At 35.4% G+C, this 15180-nt stretch overlaps 1 protein-coding gene across 1 annotated transcript in view; it reads left to right on the forward strand.

Moving 5' to 3' along the window:
• Positions 1 to 15180, forward strand: part of ZC2HC1A (zinc finger, C2HC-type containing 1A) — a 54331-nt gene that overhangs the window by 19977 nt on the left and 19174 nt on the right. Inside the window, exons 4-7 of the mRNA XM_010848770.1 lie at positions 5035 to 5176; positions 7455 to 7603; positions 12916 to 13015; positions 13631 to 13730. Of these exons, the coding sequence (XP_010847072.1) occupies positions 5035 to 5176; positions 7455 to 7603; positions 12916 to 13015; positions 13631 to 13730 (491 nt within the window). The remainder of the gene's footprint in view (positions 1 to 5034; positions 5177 to 7454; positions 7604 to 12915; positions 13016 to 13630; positions 13731 to 15180) is intronic.

The following is a 15180-nucleotide window of genomic DNA, read 5'->3' on the forward strand; positions in this document are numbered from 1 at the left end:
AAGGCTTTGGCATAGTCAATAAAGCAGAAATAGATGTTTTTCTGGAACTCTCTTGCTTTTTCCATGATCCAGCGGATGTTCGCAATTTGATCTCTGGTTCCTCTGCCTTTTCTAAAACCAGCTTGAACATCTGGAAGTTCATGGTTCACATATTGCTGAAGCCTGGCTTGGAGAATTTTGAGCATTACTTTACTAGCATGTGAGATGAGTGCAATTGTGTGGTAGTTTGAGTATTCTTTGGCATTGCCTTTCTTTGGGATTGGAATGAAACTGACCTTTGCCAGTCCTGTGGCCACTGCTGAGTTTTCTAAATTTGCTGGCATATTGAGTGCAGCACTTTCACAGCATCATCCTTCAGGTTTTGAAATAGCTCCACTGGAATTCCATCACCTCCACTAGCTTTGTTCGTAGTGATGCTTTCTAAGGCCCACTTGACTTCACATTCCAGGATGTCTGGCTCTAGGTCAGTGATCACACCATCGTGATTATCTGGGTCGTGAAGATCATTTTTGTACAGTTCTTCTGTGTATTCTTGCCATCTCTTCTTAATATCTTCTGCTTCTGTTAGGTCCATACCATTTCTGTCCTTTATTGAGCTCATCTTTGCATGAAATATTCCTTTGGTATCTCTGATTTTCTTTAAGAGATCCCTAGTCTTTCCCATTCTGTTGTTTTCCTCTATTTCTTTGCATTGATCGCTGAAGAAGGCTTTCTTATCTCTTCTTGCTATTCTTTGGAACTCTGCATTCAGATGTTTATATCTTTCCTTTTCTCCTTTGCTTTTCGCTTCTCTTCTTTTCACAGCTATTTGTACGGCCTCCCCCGACAGCCATTTTTCCTTTTTGCATTTCTTTTCTATGGGAATGGTCTTGATCCCTGTCTCCTGTACAATGTCACGAACCTCATTCCATAGTTCATCAGGCACTCTATCTATCAGATTTAGACCCTTAAATCTATTTCTCACTTCCACTGTATACAGGAAAGCATTTCCCTATGGGACAGTTAATCATACTAGTAAAGTCCTTTGATAATAAAAAAGAAGTCAGTTCATCTTTGTTTTTCAGTCTATGAATATTTAAGGGGAGGATGGAGAAGCTTGGACAAGGTTTTATTTAGTTTTCCCTGGTAACCTGCCAGATATGTGATTATGTTAACTTTAATTAGCCTACATAAACTAATTAAATCTTTGGAGGCAGTATAAAGTAGTGAGTTGGAAAGCTGGCTCAACAGTCAGACTGTCCGGATTTACCCCTGGCTTCTGTTTTCTGTAAAATGGTGATAGTAGTTATCTGTCTTGTGGAATTATTAAGGGAATTACATTAAGTTTATCCATCGTGATCTCTCAGTAATTTTGTTTTTTAATTGGAGGACAATTGCTTTACAGTGTTGTATTGGTTTCTGCAATACAACAATACAAATCAGGCATAGTGTGTGTGTGTATATCTCCCCTCACTCTAGAGTCTCCCCTCCCCACAGGGCTGGGCTTCCTGTGTTACACAGCAGCTTCCCACTAGCTCTGTTTACACATGGTAGTGTATATATGTCAGTGCGGCTCTCTCAATTCGTCCCACCCTCTTCTTCCCCTACTGTGTCCACAAGTCTGTTATCTGTTCCTGCCCTGCAGGTACGTTCATCAATAACCATTTTTCTAGATCCCATATGTGTGTTAATATGTGATGTTTGTTTTTCTCTTTCTGACTTCACTCCATGTGTAACAGACTTTAGGTTCATCCACCTCAATTCCACTGACTCACATTCATTATTTTTTGGGGGGGCTGAGTAATATTCCATTGTTTACATATACCACAGCTTCTTTATCCATCCATCTGTAGATGGACATCCAGGTTATTTCTTTAAAGAGGAGGTTTGTATACTTAAAAAAATTAATCTTTAAGAAAAAGCCAAGTAAAAACTTACTTTACGATAAGTAGTTTTATTTTCTTGCTCTTTAAAGTGCTGTCCATAGAGCAGTAATAGTAGCACTGTTTTGGAAACTTGTTAGAAATGCAGAATCTCAGGTTCCTCCCAGACATAATAAATTAGAATCTGCATTTTAACAAAATCTTTGAATGAATCATCTGCATATTAATTGGAGAAACAGTGTATTAGAAGATTTTAAACATCATAGTATGGGCTTCCCAGGCACAGTGGTAAAGAGTCCACCTATCAGTGCAATAGATGCAGGAGATGTAGGTTCCATCCCTGGTTGGGAAGATCTCCTGGAGGAGTAAGTGGCAACCCACTCCAGTATTTTTGTCTGGAGAATCCCATGAACACAGCAGCTTGGCATGCAGCAGTCCATGAGGTCAAGAGTTAGCTGCAACTGAGCACGCGTGGTGTGCTCACAGTGCTCCCATTTTTGGAGAAATTCAGGCTGACTCCAGGGACTACAAACAAAGTATGTCTCTTTCTCCTCTCAAAGTCGCTTTGTCATGTCTGTAGCCATTCCTTCTCCAGGGGATCTTCACAGCCCAGGGGTCAAACCTGGGTCTCCCACATTATAGGCAGTTTCTTGACTGTCTGAGCCACAAGGTTATCTCAGAGCTGCCCAAAGAAACTGAGATCCAGGAGAAACTACCACAGTAGAAGAGCAGGAAGTTGCTGGGGAGCCCATGGCCTAGAATCTGAGAACCTGCCACCTTACAGTTGAGGGGGTCTCCTCACCCTGAAAGGTGACTCCTTAAAGATGAGGGTCTTATCTGAAAGTACATATCCCTTGTTTATCACAGCAGAGGCAGGAACTGGGGTAAGCTGCAGGAACTTGGAATGAGCTGAAAGTGGAATGAGCCTGTCTGAAATTGGACAAAAGCCAGGAGGGAGGAAGTAGGGAGGAGGCACGGAGATTTGAAGAGGTCCAGGGCAGAGGCTCTCAGAAAGCACTAATGGAAAAGATAATACTCTTTCTGAAGGTGAGGGGGCCACTTTAAAGTGTCCTGTGTTTGAAGTGATTAGTGTAAGAATTGAGGGAGTATGGATGGCAGCAGCAGGCCTCCTGGACACATGTTGATTTAGAGAAGCAGGACAGGAATGTCTGTGTAATCAATTTCGTTGCTTTCATAATGACTAGTTTGAAAGTTATTTTCTTGTTTTCTATTTTTTGAAAGAGTTTTTAAAAGATTGATGCTTTTTCTTCCTTAAATGTCCGCATGTATTTAATAGTAAAGGCAGGCATCTAGGCCAGGGGTTTCCTTTGTGGTTCTTTTAATAATAGAGTCATTAAAAAGAAGTAAAAGGCTATTGTTGTAATGGGATGTAATGTTAATATGCAGAAAGGTTTCATATTTCAACAAACAACTCATTGAAATATAAAAATGATTAAAAGATTCTTAAGAAAGAACAGCACAAAATATAAAATATTTAGGAATTAGTGTTAGTCACTCAGCTGTGTCTGGCTCTTTGTGACCCCAAGGACTGGGGCTCACCAGGCTTCTCTGTCCATGGAATCCTCCAGGCAAGAATACTGGAGTGGATTGCCATTTCCTTCTCCAGTTTAGGAATAAACCTTATAGTAATAAAGGTGGAAAACTTTCACAAAGAATACTTTAAAAAACTACTGAAAGACCCAAACAAACATGTCTTCTAATGGAAATATATCACATTCTTAAGTAAGTAAATCTCAGCTAAATAGAGATTTTAAGTTGTATATGAATGTAATGTTTAATTTTTCCAGTTAAAATGTAGTTTAAAAAAACAAGCTGAATCTAAAGCTCAAATGGAAAAATACACGTGTAAGAATAACCAGAAAAGATTGAGAGAGAAGCACAATAAAGTAGAGTTAACCTTTGTTGTTTAGTCGCTCAGTTGTGTCCAGCTCTTCTGCAACCTCATGAACTGTAGCCTGCCAGGCTTCTCTGTCCATGGGATTTCCCAGGCAAGAATACTGGAGTGGGTTTCTGTTCCTTCTCCAGGGGATCTTCCCAATCCAGGGATTGAACCCACATCTCCTATGGCTCCTGCATTGGCAAGCGGGTTCTTTACCACTGAGCCACCAAGGAAGCCCTTACTGCATATTAAAATATTATAAAATCTCAATATTTAAAAAACGAGTATTGACACATGCAGTTGAAACAGTGGAACACTGCCGCGAATCTTGAACGCGGCAGTTCAGAAATAAGCCCAAATGCCAAACAGAATATGATAAAGGTGTTGTCTCCGTTCAATAGGGAGAAAAGTCAGTAAAGGATGGTGAGACAGCTGCATAGCTATGTTAGAAAACAAAAAATAAAGTTGAGTCCATATGTCACTCCATACATCAAGATAAATTCCAAATGAAAAAAAGTTTAAAAATCTTAAAAATGAAACCATGAAAGGACTAGGTAGAAACATGGGAAATTTTTATTTTACCTTGGTGTGAGGTTGGACCTTGCTAAGTGACTACAGATATGAAGACAGTAAAAGAAAGAGTAAGTTAAACTGCATTTAAATAAAAATTCTGCATATCAGAGGACACGTAGACAAGGTTAAAAGAGATATATTGTGGCGGAAGGGTGAGGCTAGTCTATAAAAAAAAACTACTTGAAGTTGTTAAAAACAGAAAAAAGGCCAGTAACCCAATAGATATGTTGACCAGGCTTTATAAACACACCACAGAAAAGGCAATACAAATAATTCGTGATGATACAAAAAGATGTTCGTTTTCACTCATTATAGGGAAAAAGCCAATTAAAAACCACAGAAAGAACTGTTTTTCACTTCTCTCATCAGTTAAAAAAAAAACAAAATTTCACTATCATACATTGTTGCAGAAACTATGGGAAAATAGGGAAATACATCCTGAGTGGTGGGTTAAATGTTTGTAACACTGACAGAAGGCAATTTAGCAGTGGCTGACACAATTTACAGTTGTATTTAAAAATTGCATATAAATACAGTTGCCTGAAGTTTCTTTTTAAAATTATAACTTTGGGAAGAAGATCATTTTAAGGACTCCTGATAAGAGAACATTTAAAATATTTTCTTGAGTTTTGTTTTAATATATTAAAAACTGTTTTTGAAAACTAGTTTTTGTTTTTTTTTTTTTAAATTTGTTTACAGCCTGAACCACCAAAGAAGCCATCTAATTGGAGAAGAAAGCATGAAGAGTTCATTGCCACAATAAGAGCAGCTAAAGGCCTTGGTCAAGTGCTGAAAGAGGGTGGCAAACTCCCCCCACCTCCTCCACCGTCTTATGATCCTGGTATATGACATATTTTGACAGAAAGTGTTTATATGGGGACAAAATATTGATAGTATTGATAGAATTCTTAAAAATATTAAGATACTATTGAATTTAATTTATAATAGTTGAACTTGTTGAAACATAATCTTGGTAAGTTTCCTATAAAATAATGGTGATAGCCCAGGCATTTAGGCTTATGAAGACATAGCAGTATTCAACATAGAAATGCATTATATTTTTATGTCAGTACTTTGATTTAAACTTTTTCTCTCAGTACTTTTTGTAAGGCATTTAATATAATTTAAGAATTATTGTAGTCGTGTAGTGTTAGTCGCTTAGTCGTGTCCAACTCTTTCCAGCTACATGAACTAGAGCCCACCAGGCTCCTCTGTCCATTGGATTCTTCAGGCAAGAATATTGGAGTGGGTGGCCATTTAGTATTTAATATAATTTAAAAATTATTGTAGTAACTATTAAATGTTCCAGGAAAACATTTCAATCATGCATACTGTCAATTGAAATGTAGACATTCAGTAAGATTCAGATAGTTACATTGCTTAGTTCTTTGGTATTGTCTCATCTAGAAAGGGGAATTAAATAATTTGCTTCTGAAAATGTGTTATTCTAGTGGGATAACCACCATATAAACAGATACTACTAAAATTTGCGCTAAATTCATGTATTTTTATATTTTCTTCATTTGGTGGGTAAAAGTTGCTTGTTTATCCTTACCAAAAGCAAGGCAAGATGCTGGCAACCATATATGAGATAATTGAGATACTGAAAGATTTAAAATAGCACCATTGACGTATTGCCATTGGGTACAGAGTAGCCTCAAGAAGTACTTATTTTAATATAGCAAGTTAGCTGCTTTAAAATTGTGTTAGTATTCTAGATTGGGATTAATTTGTTAGTAAAGGGAAAGTTAGATATGATCCTTTATAACATTTTATTGTAGAAGAGAGGTTGATAAGCAATTTGTATAAAGGGCTTAGGTTATCCAAAGCCATAAGGTCTCTGTTGCAGCTGCTCCTTTTTGCCACTGTTTGTAGAAATCAGCCACAGAAAATATGTAAATGGCTGTGTTCCAATAAAATTTCATGAAAACATGTTGCAAGCAAGCTGGATTTGGCCCATGGGCCCTTGTTGGCCAATCCTGTTTGAGTCTTAGTAATTAATTTTAATGCTTTGAGTAACTCTGAAATGTTCTATCTGGGTGTGAGTCTCTTCTATTTCTACCTTAATTTTCCCCATGAAACTGAATTCTCTCTTTGTTTTAGAGGTGTTTGTATATTTTATCTGATTGAACCAACATGGGTATATTTCTCATGTTTGCATAAGTCAATGAGAGAGAGAGAGTGGCAGTTCTTCAGGATAATTTGAACTTTAGAGATTTTTTTATCTCTTAGCCCTAACAAAACAACTTCTTTGTTATTAGAGGTTTTAGATGCCTTTCAATAGTTAGCAGAACAAATTTCTGAGCTTGAGATGAGTGTAAATTCTAAAAGGCAAACTCCATCTCAAAAAGTAAACCTTTTGAAATAAATTGATTTTTTTTGTGTGACCTTGCTAAGTTATATTTATTTCTTCTCGATATCTCATAGATTTGGAATCTTTTACACTGCTACAGAATTTGTTTTTTTCTGGGATAACTTTAAGATTTAATTTTATAAGAAATTTTGTTTATAATGTGCATTACATTTGGGAAGCATATTTAATCTTTGAAGCATTTGCTGTTTCTTAAACTTGAATTAATTATGTTAATGAGATATATTTTTATCACTTGTTCCATCTGTTGGGACCTCTAAAGAAAATAAAACTGTATAAAGTCTTTTACATTATTTCTTGACAGCTTTCATCTAACCAAAATTAAAGATTTTAACAGATGAGCCCAATTTTTAAAGTATATTTTTAATGTAATGTGTTATTACTACTTAACCTAGCCTACCATATAAAAAAGATATGAAGATATGTATGATGAAAACATATCATATTATAGAGGCAAAAATGAATTAACATTTTTCCTTATTTTTTTGTAGTGAGGATTTATTGTTTTTCACCCCTCAAATTTGATTCTAAGCTGGAAGAAAATTGTGATGTAGCATGTGCTAGCAGACTTTTTTTCTTAAATGTCTTTACTAAGTTCTGATAAGTCAGGTTGGGTGGTTATAAAGAAACAAGTTTTTGCTTCGCAAACAGGGTGTATATGTCTTAAGTTACTGTTTATAAAACTTATAATTCTTTATGTCTCATTTCAAGTATTTTGTTACTAATCTGTTTCTTTTTTCTATTTTAGACTATATTCAGTGTCCATATTGCCAGAGAAGATTTAATGAAAATGCAGCTGATAGACATATAAATTTCTGTAAAGAACAGGCAGCACGTATTAGTAATAAAGGCAAATTTTCTACTGATACCAAAGGAAAATCAACCTCTCGGACACAGGTAATCCTTGTAATCATTCCTGCAAATAAATAACAAGGTGATTTAAGTTCACGGTTTTGTGTTTGTTCTTTACAGAACGTTTAACTACAGTTTTCTCACCTGCTAAAATTTATATATTAATGTTACAAAGATTTAGTAAGAAATTTGAATGGCTATTTGAGAACAAAATTTGAAGTAGACTTGATTTAAAGAGGTATTAGGGAAAAATGGAGAAAGGGTTAAAAATCACTACAGCAGATTCAGAGGAAACTAGAGGGGTTAGATGGAGAAGGAAATGGCAACCCACTCCAGTATTCTTGCCTGGAGAATCCCATGGACGGGGGAGCCTGGTGGGCTGCCGTCTATGGGGTCACACAGACTCGGACATGACTGAAGTGACTTAGCAGCAGCAGAGGGGTAGATGAGTGAGAAATTGGCAGTGAAAATTCATGTTTGAAAATCATGTGAATAATGAATATTTTCATGTGATATGTGAGGAACACATTTCAGGAAATGAAAGCATAGGTTCAGATCCAGACTTCTACTTTTGAACTTTTAGGCAAAAGTGACGTTAATATATATGTAAGCCTTTATTTCTTCACCTGTGAAGTAATCCGTGTAACTATTGTGAGAAACAAATGAAATGATGTATGTGAAAGCAGTTAGAGAACCATAAATCATAAGAGAATTTTGTAATGTGTACTTTATTTTTGCACTACTGTTGTTTTCCTTTAAGTATATTGTTACATAAAAACTTAGACAGTATTATGTAGTGGTTTACTGGTGGTTTAGTCGCTAAGTCGTGTCCGACTGTTGCAACCCCATGGACTATAGCCTGCCAGACTCTGCTGTAAGCAAATTTTATGTTTCACAAAGCTTTCATTTGTTAACTTTTCTTTTGGACTGTAAATTTAGCAAATGGGAATAATCAAATTCACTTATCTTGTTACTTATGAATAAAATATTGGATTAAAAGATCCCATTGCAATTGAGACCTCCTTGAGAGAATCCTGCTATTGAATTTTTGTAAATATTTTTGGAAATAGAGCATATGATTGTTATCATCATCATTGTGGGGAAAGAACAGCAAAGAAACCTCATTTTGAAGAATTTCCAAAACAGATGGCAAACAAAGCATATCTTTTAAACAGTTTAAGAACACCCAACAAGATCTTTAAGAATAAAATAGCAGAGTAAAGGAAATATAATAAGATGAGTTTATTTCAACACTGTGGTGCCAAATGATTCATACATGTAAAATCCAGGTAGTTTTTAGTTTGCACCTTAAATTTTCAGTTCTGATTCCATGCTCAGTCATATATATTTATTTCAGTCTAATTCTATATTTTCTCATCTGTGTTCACTCATTTTTGAGTAACACTGTACCAAGTACTGGATCTATATTAGTAAACTAAGTAGAATACTTTTCCTAAAAATGCTTCCTTATCGTATTTATCAACTGTAATCTGGCCGTATTGCAGCCCACTACAAATACAGTAAAGGTCAGGTTCTTGTAGTTAAAGAAAAAGTTCTACCATTTAAGCTTTCATAATTCTTCTTCATTAGGAATTTTATCAAATTCAAGCATGGTTGTATTAACATAGACCCATGAAGACATAGCAGACCAAATAATGTTATCTAATGTATGCTAAATTACATATTGCTATTTAAAAGAACAAATTAAATAACCCATGCATAATTTAGGTTAGGTTGAGTTACCTTATGAGTTTCAAGCAACACAGTAAATATTTTGTGTTTAGGAATTTTCAGTATTCTGATTGATTCTTACTTACCCTACTTTTAAAGTAGTGAAGTTTTAAGTCTGAAAATGTGCCATTCAATTGTTAATAATGTTTTCTGATTATTAAAGGGCTTTCTATTCTCTATGGAAAATTAAGTATACATGTATATATTTTAAAAGTTATCACCATAGTTAATATTTAAATATTTGTCTCTAAGCTCTTATCTTTTACAACACTTTTATTCTGACTTTTTTCTTATAGTTTTCCCGTTATTTTTTTTTTGGTAAATTATATGCAGAAAAAAATGCACAACACATAAATTCATGTGTAACCACAAGAACATTGAGAAATAGACTATTCTTAGTCTTACAAAAGCCTCACTGCACTATTTCAGTCCCAGAATGTAATGTTCTGTCACTCTCAGCCCCAAGCATCCATGAAGTAGTCACTATTTTGATTTTACATAAAATCAATTTTGGCCTTTATTTATAGTCTCCAGACCATGATGTTATTTTTATCTGTGATAGCTTTATAAATATTTTTCTTAAAGTCTAGTTGGTTTCCAGCTTGTAGCTCATCCAGCCTGGGATTTCTCATGACTTCTCATTTTTCATGATGTAGGTTAAACAAACAGGGCGACAGCAGACAGCCCTGTTGTACTTTCTCGATCTTGAACCAATCCACACAGGGTACTAACTGTTGCTTCTTGACCTGCATACAGGTTTCTCAGGAGACAGATAAGATGGTTTGGTATTCCCATCTGTAAGAGCTTTCCACAGTTTGTCATGGTTCACACAATCAAAGGCTTTAGTGTAGTCAGTGGAACAGAGAGATGTTTTTCTGAAATTCCCTTGCTTTCTTGATAATCCAGTGAATGTTGGCAGTTTGGTCTCTAGTTCTTCTTCCTTTCCTAAACTCAGCCTGGACATCTGGAAGTTCTTGGTTCATATAATGCTGAAGCTTAGTGTGTAAGATTTTAAGCATGACCTTACTAGCGTGGGAGATGAGTGTGATTGTCCAGTGGTTAGCTCATCCAAGTGGGATGCATATTAACCTTTTCCAGTTCTGTGGCCACTGCTGGGTCTTCCAGATTTGCTGACATAATGAATGCAACACCTTGATGGTATCATCCTTTACGGTTTTGAATAGTTCTGCTGGAATTTCATCGTATCCACTAGCTTCATTAACAGCAGTTCTAAAGGCCCGCTTGACTTCACACTCCAGAATGTCTGGCTCTGGGTGACTAACCGCACCATCATAGTAATCTGGTTCATTAAGATCTTTTTTATACAATTCTTCCGTGTATTCTTTCCATCTCTTCTTGGTCTCTTCAGCGTCTACTAGGTCTCTACCATTTTTATCCTTTATTGTGCCCATCTTTGGGCTGAATGCTGCCCTGGTCCAAATAAATATATACCTTCTCCCATTTTATCAGAAATGAAAAGTCTTTGTGAACATAAATATTTTACCAAGGAAATGTATTAGGTTTGTGATCTGTATAAAAACATATGAAATAATCACCTCCTCAATACGTGGTAAATGAAACACATATTGATATAACCGTAAAAATAGATTTTGTTATTCTGATCATTAAAATGAATTTATGCGAAATCATTGCTGCTGCTGCTGCTGTTGCTGCTAAAGTCATCCTGAATGCCTAGCAGTAGAATTTCAGCTTGATGTGTAGAACAGATAAAATATAGCTCATTAAGGAAGGAGTCATATTATCTAGGTCAGGGGAACAGCCAGTTACTGAGAGATATATGAGTATGTTTTAAACAAGAGGCATTCAGAGTAGTATGAGGAGTCAGTAAGGAAACTACCCTGACTTGTTCTGGTTGAAAGTAATAGGAAATACTGTAGGAGATAGATACAGTTGGGCTAGGTTCTCATCATCTCAGAAAATCTGACCAAAAAACTGAGTAAAATAATAGGCGGTTTAATACAGAGCAGAAAAACAAAGCACTTTTTGAAGGAGATTCTGCCTTTTTCTGTTTATAAGCCATTAAGTTAATATAGAGATTCCTAATATATACATAAAAATCTTTATTCCCAGTATATAATGCTGCTGGGGCTCTTCCTGCCTAATACTTGACCTCTCATTGTATATTGTTCTCTGTTTTGATAATTAGCAAAATGTAAATGAGTCACCAGTCCTGTTTCTTAATCCAATTTTATTGACTATATTTTTAGTAGGCATGCCTCTAATATTTTGACAAGTCTTTTTTAGGTCTTGTTTTCCATAGTGTTTTAAAATCTTTCCTAAGGTATTCAGTAGTATTGATATTTTCATGAGAAAGACTGATACTACAGGAAATACCTCAGGTTTTCCAAGAAACAGTATATTTATATGGCTCCATATACATTTCCAAAGTCTCCTAGTCATTTTGTTCATTTGACGGACAGTTATTGAAGGTTTTCTAGTTGCCAAGTGGTTAAGAAATTGAAGTTTCTGGCATTATAGTGTCAAATGTGCTTGTTATTTGTGTGTGTGTGTGTGTGACCCTTTTGCAAGATTTATTTTTGTAAAAGGTCAAGTACTGAATTTTGAAGAGTTACAATGTGTGACTTTAATGTTTGTGCTTAGCCAGCAGTTTTTAATAGCAGAGCATCTTAAATTTTATACTGATAATAGGTTATAAATATGATTTGATTTTTAAAAGTTGGGCTTAAAACCGGTTTTTCTCATAAAGTCCTAAGCGTAGGGCTCAAGTACACAGGCAAGCACAATAATCACCTTATAGTTGGCGTACAGGGCTAGTACTAAGACAGTATGAGTCTTAATTCCTGTTCCGTTAAGTTGGGTGTAACCCTGGGCAAGTTTACTTCTTGATATTGGAGTGGGTGATCAATGAGATGCTTTTATATTCAGTAACAGAGACAATTTTTGTTTAAATAAGAGACAGTAAAACAAACTTGATGGTGATATTTCTCCATAGAGAAAAAAATGAGAATAAATGAGATAAGCTGAAATACCGTTATCTTTTCTCAGCCCATATCCCATTCATGGAACATGTTCTGGTGAGGTTAATGAAGAATTAGCTCTTTATTTTCACATTGGGGCAATAATCCGTTAGACAGCTATTTAAAACTTGTTTAGGTTTCTATGTGCTCTTAGGAATTTTCATCAGTAAGATATGTGCCTGGATTATATATATGAAATACAAAACCATACCAAGGAACATACAAAGAGCTTGACCTTTAAAGCCGTATCACCAAGTGAGCATCTTTGGGCGGTTTTACCTTTTTTCTAATAATATGGTTGGCATTTAAAATCTTAACATTGAGGAATTTTTTTTCCATTTGATCCATTATTGTTTTCTTTGACCTGGGAAAAGTTACTCTTACTCTCTATTTTAGCAGCAGGACATCTGAGCCAAAATTTTAGTATGCCAATTAAGAGAAGGAACATTTCTTGGGAAACTTCTCTCTAACGTGATATATTTTAACCTGCTGTTTCTAAATTTGGGTAATTTGAGTAGGTGGTAAAACATCTGACTCATTGAAGGAAATGTGTGCTTTTGAAATACTGGTTTGTAATCCATAATCAAAATGTGATGTTGATAAAACATTGTGTTTTCATTATTTTAGTATAAGCCGCCTGCACTTAAGAAGTTTAATTCTCCTGGGACCACCTCATCAGGATCATCACGATTACCCCAACCAAGCGGCACTAGCAAAACTGTTGTAGGTAATGAGATCTGTCAAATAACTTGATTTTTTTTTTTTTTAATATCAGAATCAGTAGAGAAGAAAATGAAGACAGTATTCTGTTTTGGATTATTTAAAACTAGGTTTATTAGGAGTTGATGTGGAAGATAAGTAATTATTTTGGGTAAAAATAGAGTAACTTTCAGTAGCTTCTACTTTAGATGTTCTGTAGTCCTTTTTTAGCCTAAATGTCTGCCCTCAAGGTAGTTACTGATATATCATCTCTTCAGAGTAGTCAACCAAGGTCCTTTTCTTGATTCTTTGTCCACAGTATTTTTTTCCCTTGTTTCTGCCTATACCTGTCTGAACTTTATAATTATCTTTAATAGGCAAATATTTAATGGTTTAAAGAAGATCTTGATTGCTGAAGTGTACCTTCATTTGTATGTAAATTGTAAGAAGTACAGAAATTAGAAATGAAGGATGCTGTATGTTGTCCCATAAAAATTTTATTTAATTTTTGATTTGATAATTCATTTTGGTTTTTTGCCATGAAGATTTATTGCCATGAAAGCATTGTTTTGTCAGATGCTCTGGTTAATGTGATTTTTCTTTTTCAGAGTGTTGTTAAAACTAATACCTTTTTTATTAAAAGGTGCTCCTTCAGGTAAAGTGTCTTCAGTTAGTAGCTCTTCGGGAAACAAACTTCAGACCTTGTCTCCCTCCCATAAAGGGATTCCAGCCCCTCATGTAGGGTAAGTCTACATAGAATTTATATTTTTAGTGATATGTATATTCATATATGCTTGATACTAAGATTTTATTTGTTTAGGTAACATGGGGTCGCACAGAGTCGGACACAACTGAAGTGACTTAGTACACACAAGCACACACACAGTTGGCTTTTTCATTCATCTCAATTTTCTAAGTTTGACTTTTAATATATTGCTGATCAGGAGCTCACATAATGCTCTTGAGAGTCTAAATTAGTATAACCAATTTGGAAGAGGTTCTGGTGGCATTTATCAAGAGCCTTAAACATTCATATTTTCCATTTCATAATTTTACTTCTGAGAATCTAGTCTAAGGAAATTGCTTAAAATACAGTAGACCTTTTATACTAACAATTTTTTTTAAGCATGTATCAGGCACTGTGCTAGATATTTAACATTATTGTTATTAAAACCACCCCGCTGCCATAGGAGGAGAGGATCAGAGAAGCAAAGTAATTTGATCAAAGCCACACAGCTGTCAAAGAGTTGGTAGCATGATACAAATTGACTTGTCTTTGGTGATAAGCATCGGTCTCTTTACATATGGTTTTATTATAATGTAAAAAAAAATAATGTGTAGTTATGTTTGAATATCAAATTGTGAAAATCTACAAAGCAATACTATACAGTCATAAAATATATATAAATTTTAAAAAGATGAGCCTACTGTTATTGGAGAAGTAAAGCAAAGGAGAAAAGGAAAGATGTAAGCATCTGAATGCAGAGTTCCAAAGAATAACAAGAAGAGATAAGAAAGCCTTCCTCAGCAATCAATGCAAAGAAATAGAGGAATACAACAGAATGGGAAAGACTAGAGATCTCTTCAAGAACATTAGAGATACCAAGGGAACATTTCATGCAAAGATGGGATCGATAAAGGACAGAAATGTATGGACCTAACAGAAGCAGAAGATATTAAGAAGAGGTGGCAGGAATACACAGAAGAACTGTACAAAAAAGCTTTTCACGGCAAAGATAATCACAATGGTGTGATCACTCACCTAGAGCCAGACATCCTAGAATGTGAAGTCAAGTGGGCCTTAGAAAGCATCACTACGAACAAAGCTAGTGGAGGTGATGGAATTCCAGTTGAGCTCTTTCAAATCCTGAAAGATGATGCTGTGAAAGTGCTGCACTCAATATGCCAGCAAATTTGGAAAACTCAGCAGTGGCCACAAGACTGGCAAAGGTCAGTTTTCATTCCAATCCCAAAGAAAGGCAATGCCAAAAAATGCTCAAACTACCACACAATTGCATTCATCTCACATGCTAGTAAAGTAATGCTCAAAATTCTCCAAGCCAGGCTTCAGCAATACGTGAACCATGAACTTCCAGATGTTCAAGCTGGTTTTAGAAAAGGCAGAGGAACCAGAGATCAAATTGCCAACATCAGCTGGATCATGGAAAAAGCAAGAGAGCTCCAGAAAACCAT

The sequence above is a fragment of the Bison bison genome, unplaced genomic scaffold (assembly GCF_000754665.1).
Source record: "Bison bison bison isolate TAMUID 2011002044 unplaced genomic scaffold, Bison_UMD1.0 scf7180017864273, whole genome shotgun sequence".
Lineage (NCBI taxonomy): Eukaryota > Metazoa > Chordata > Mammalia > Artiodactyla > Bovidae > Bison > Bison bison.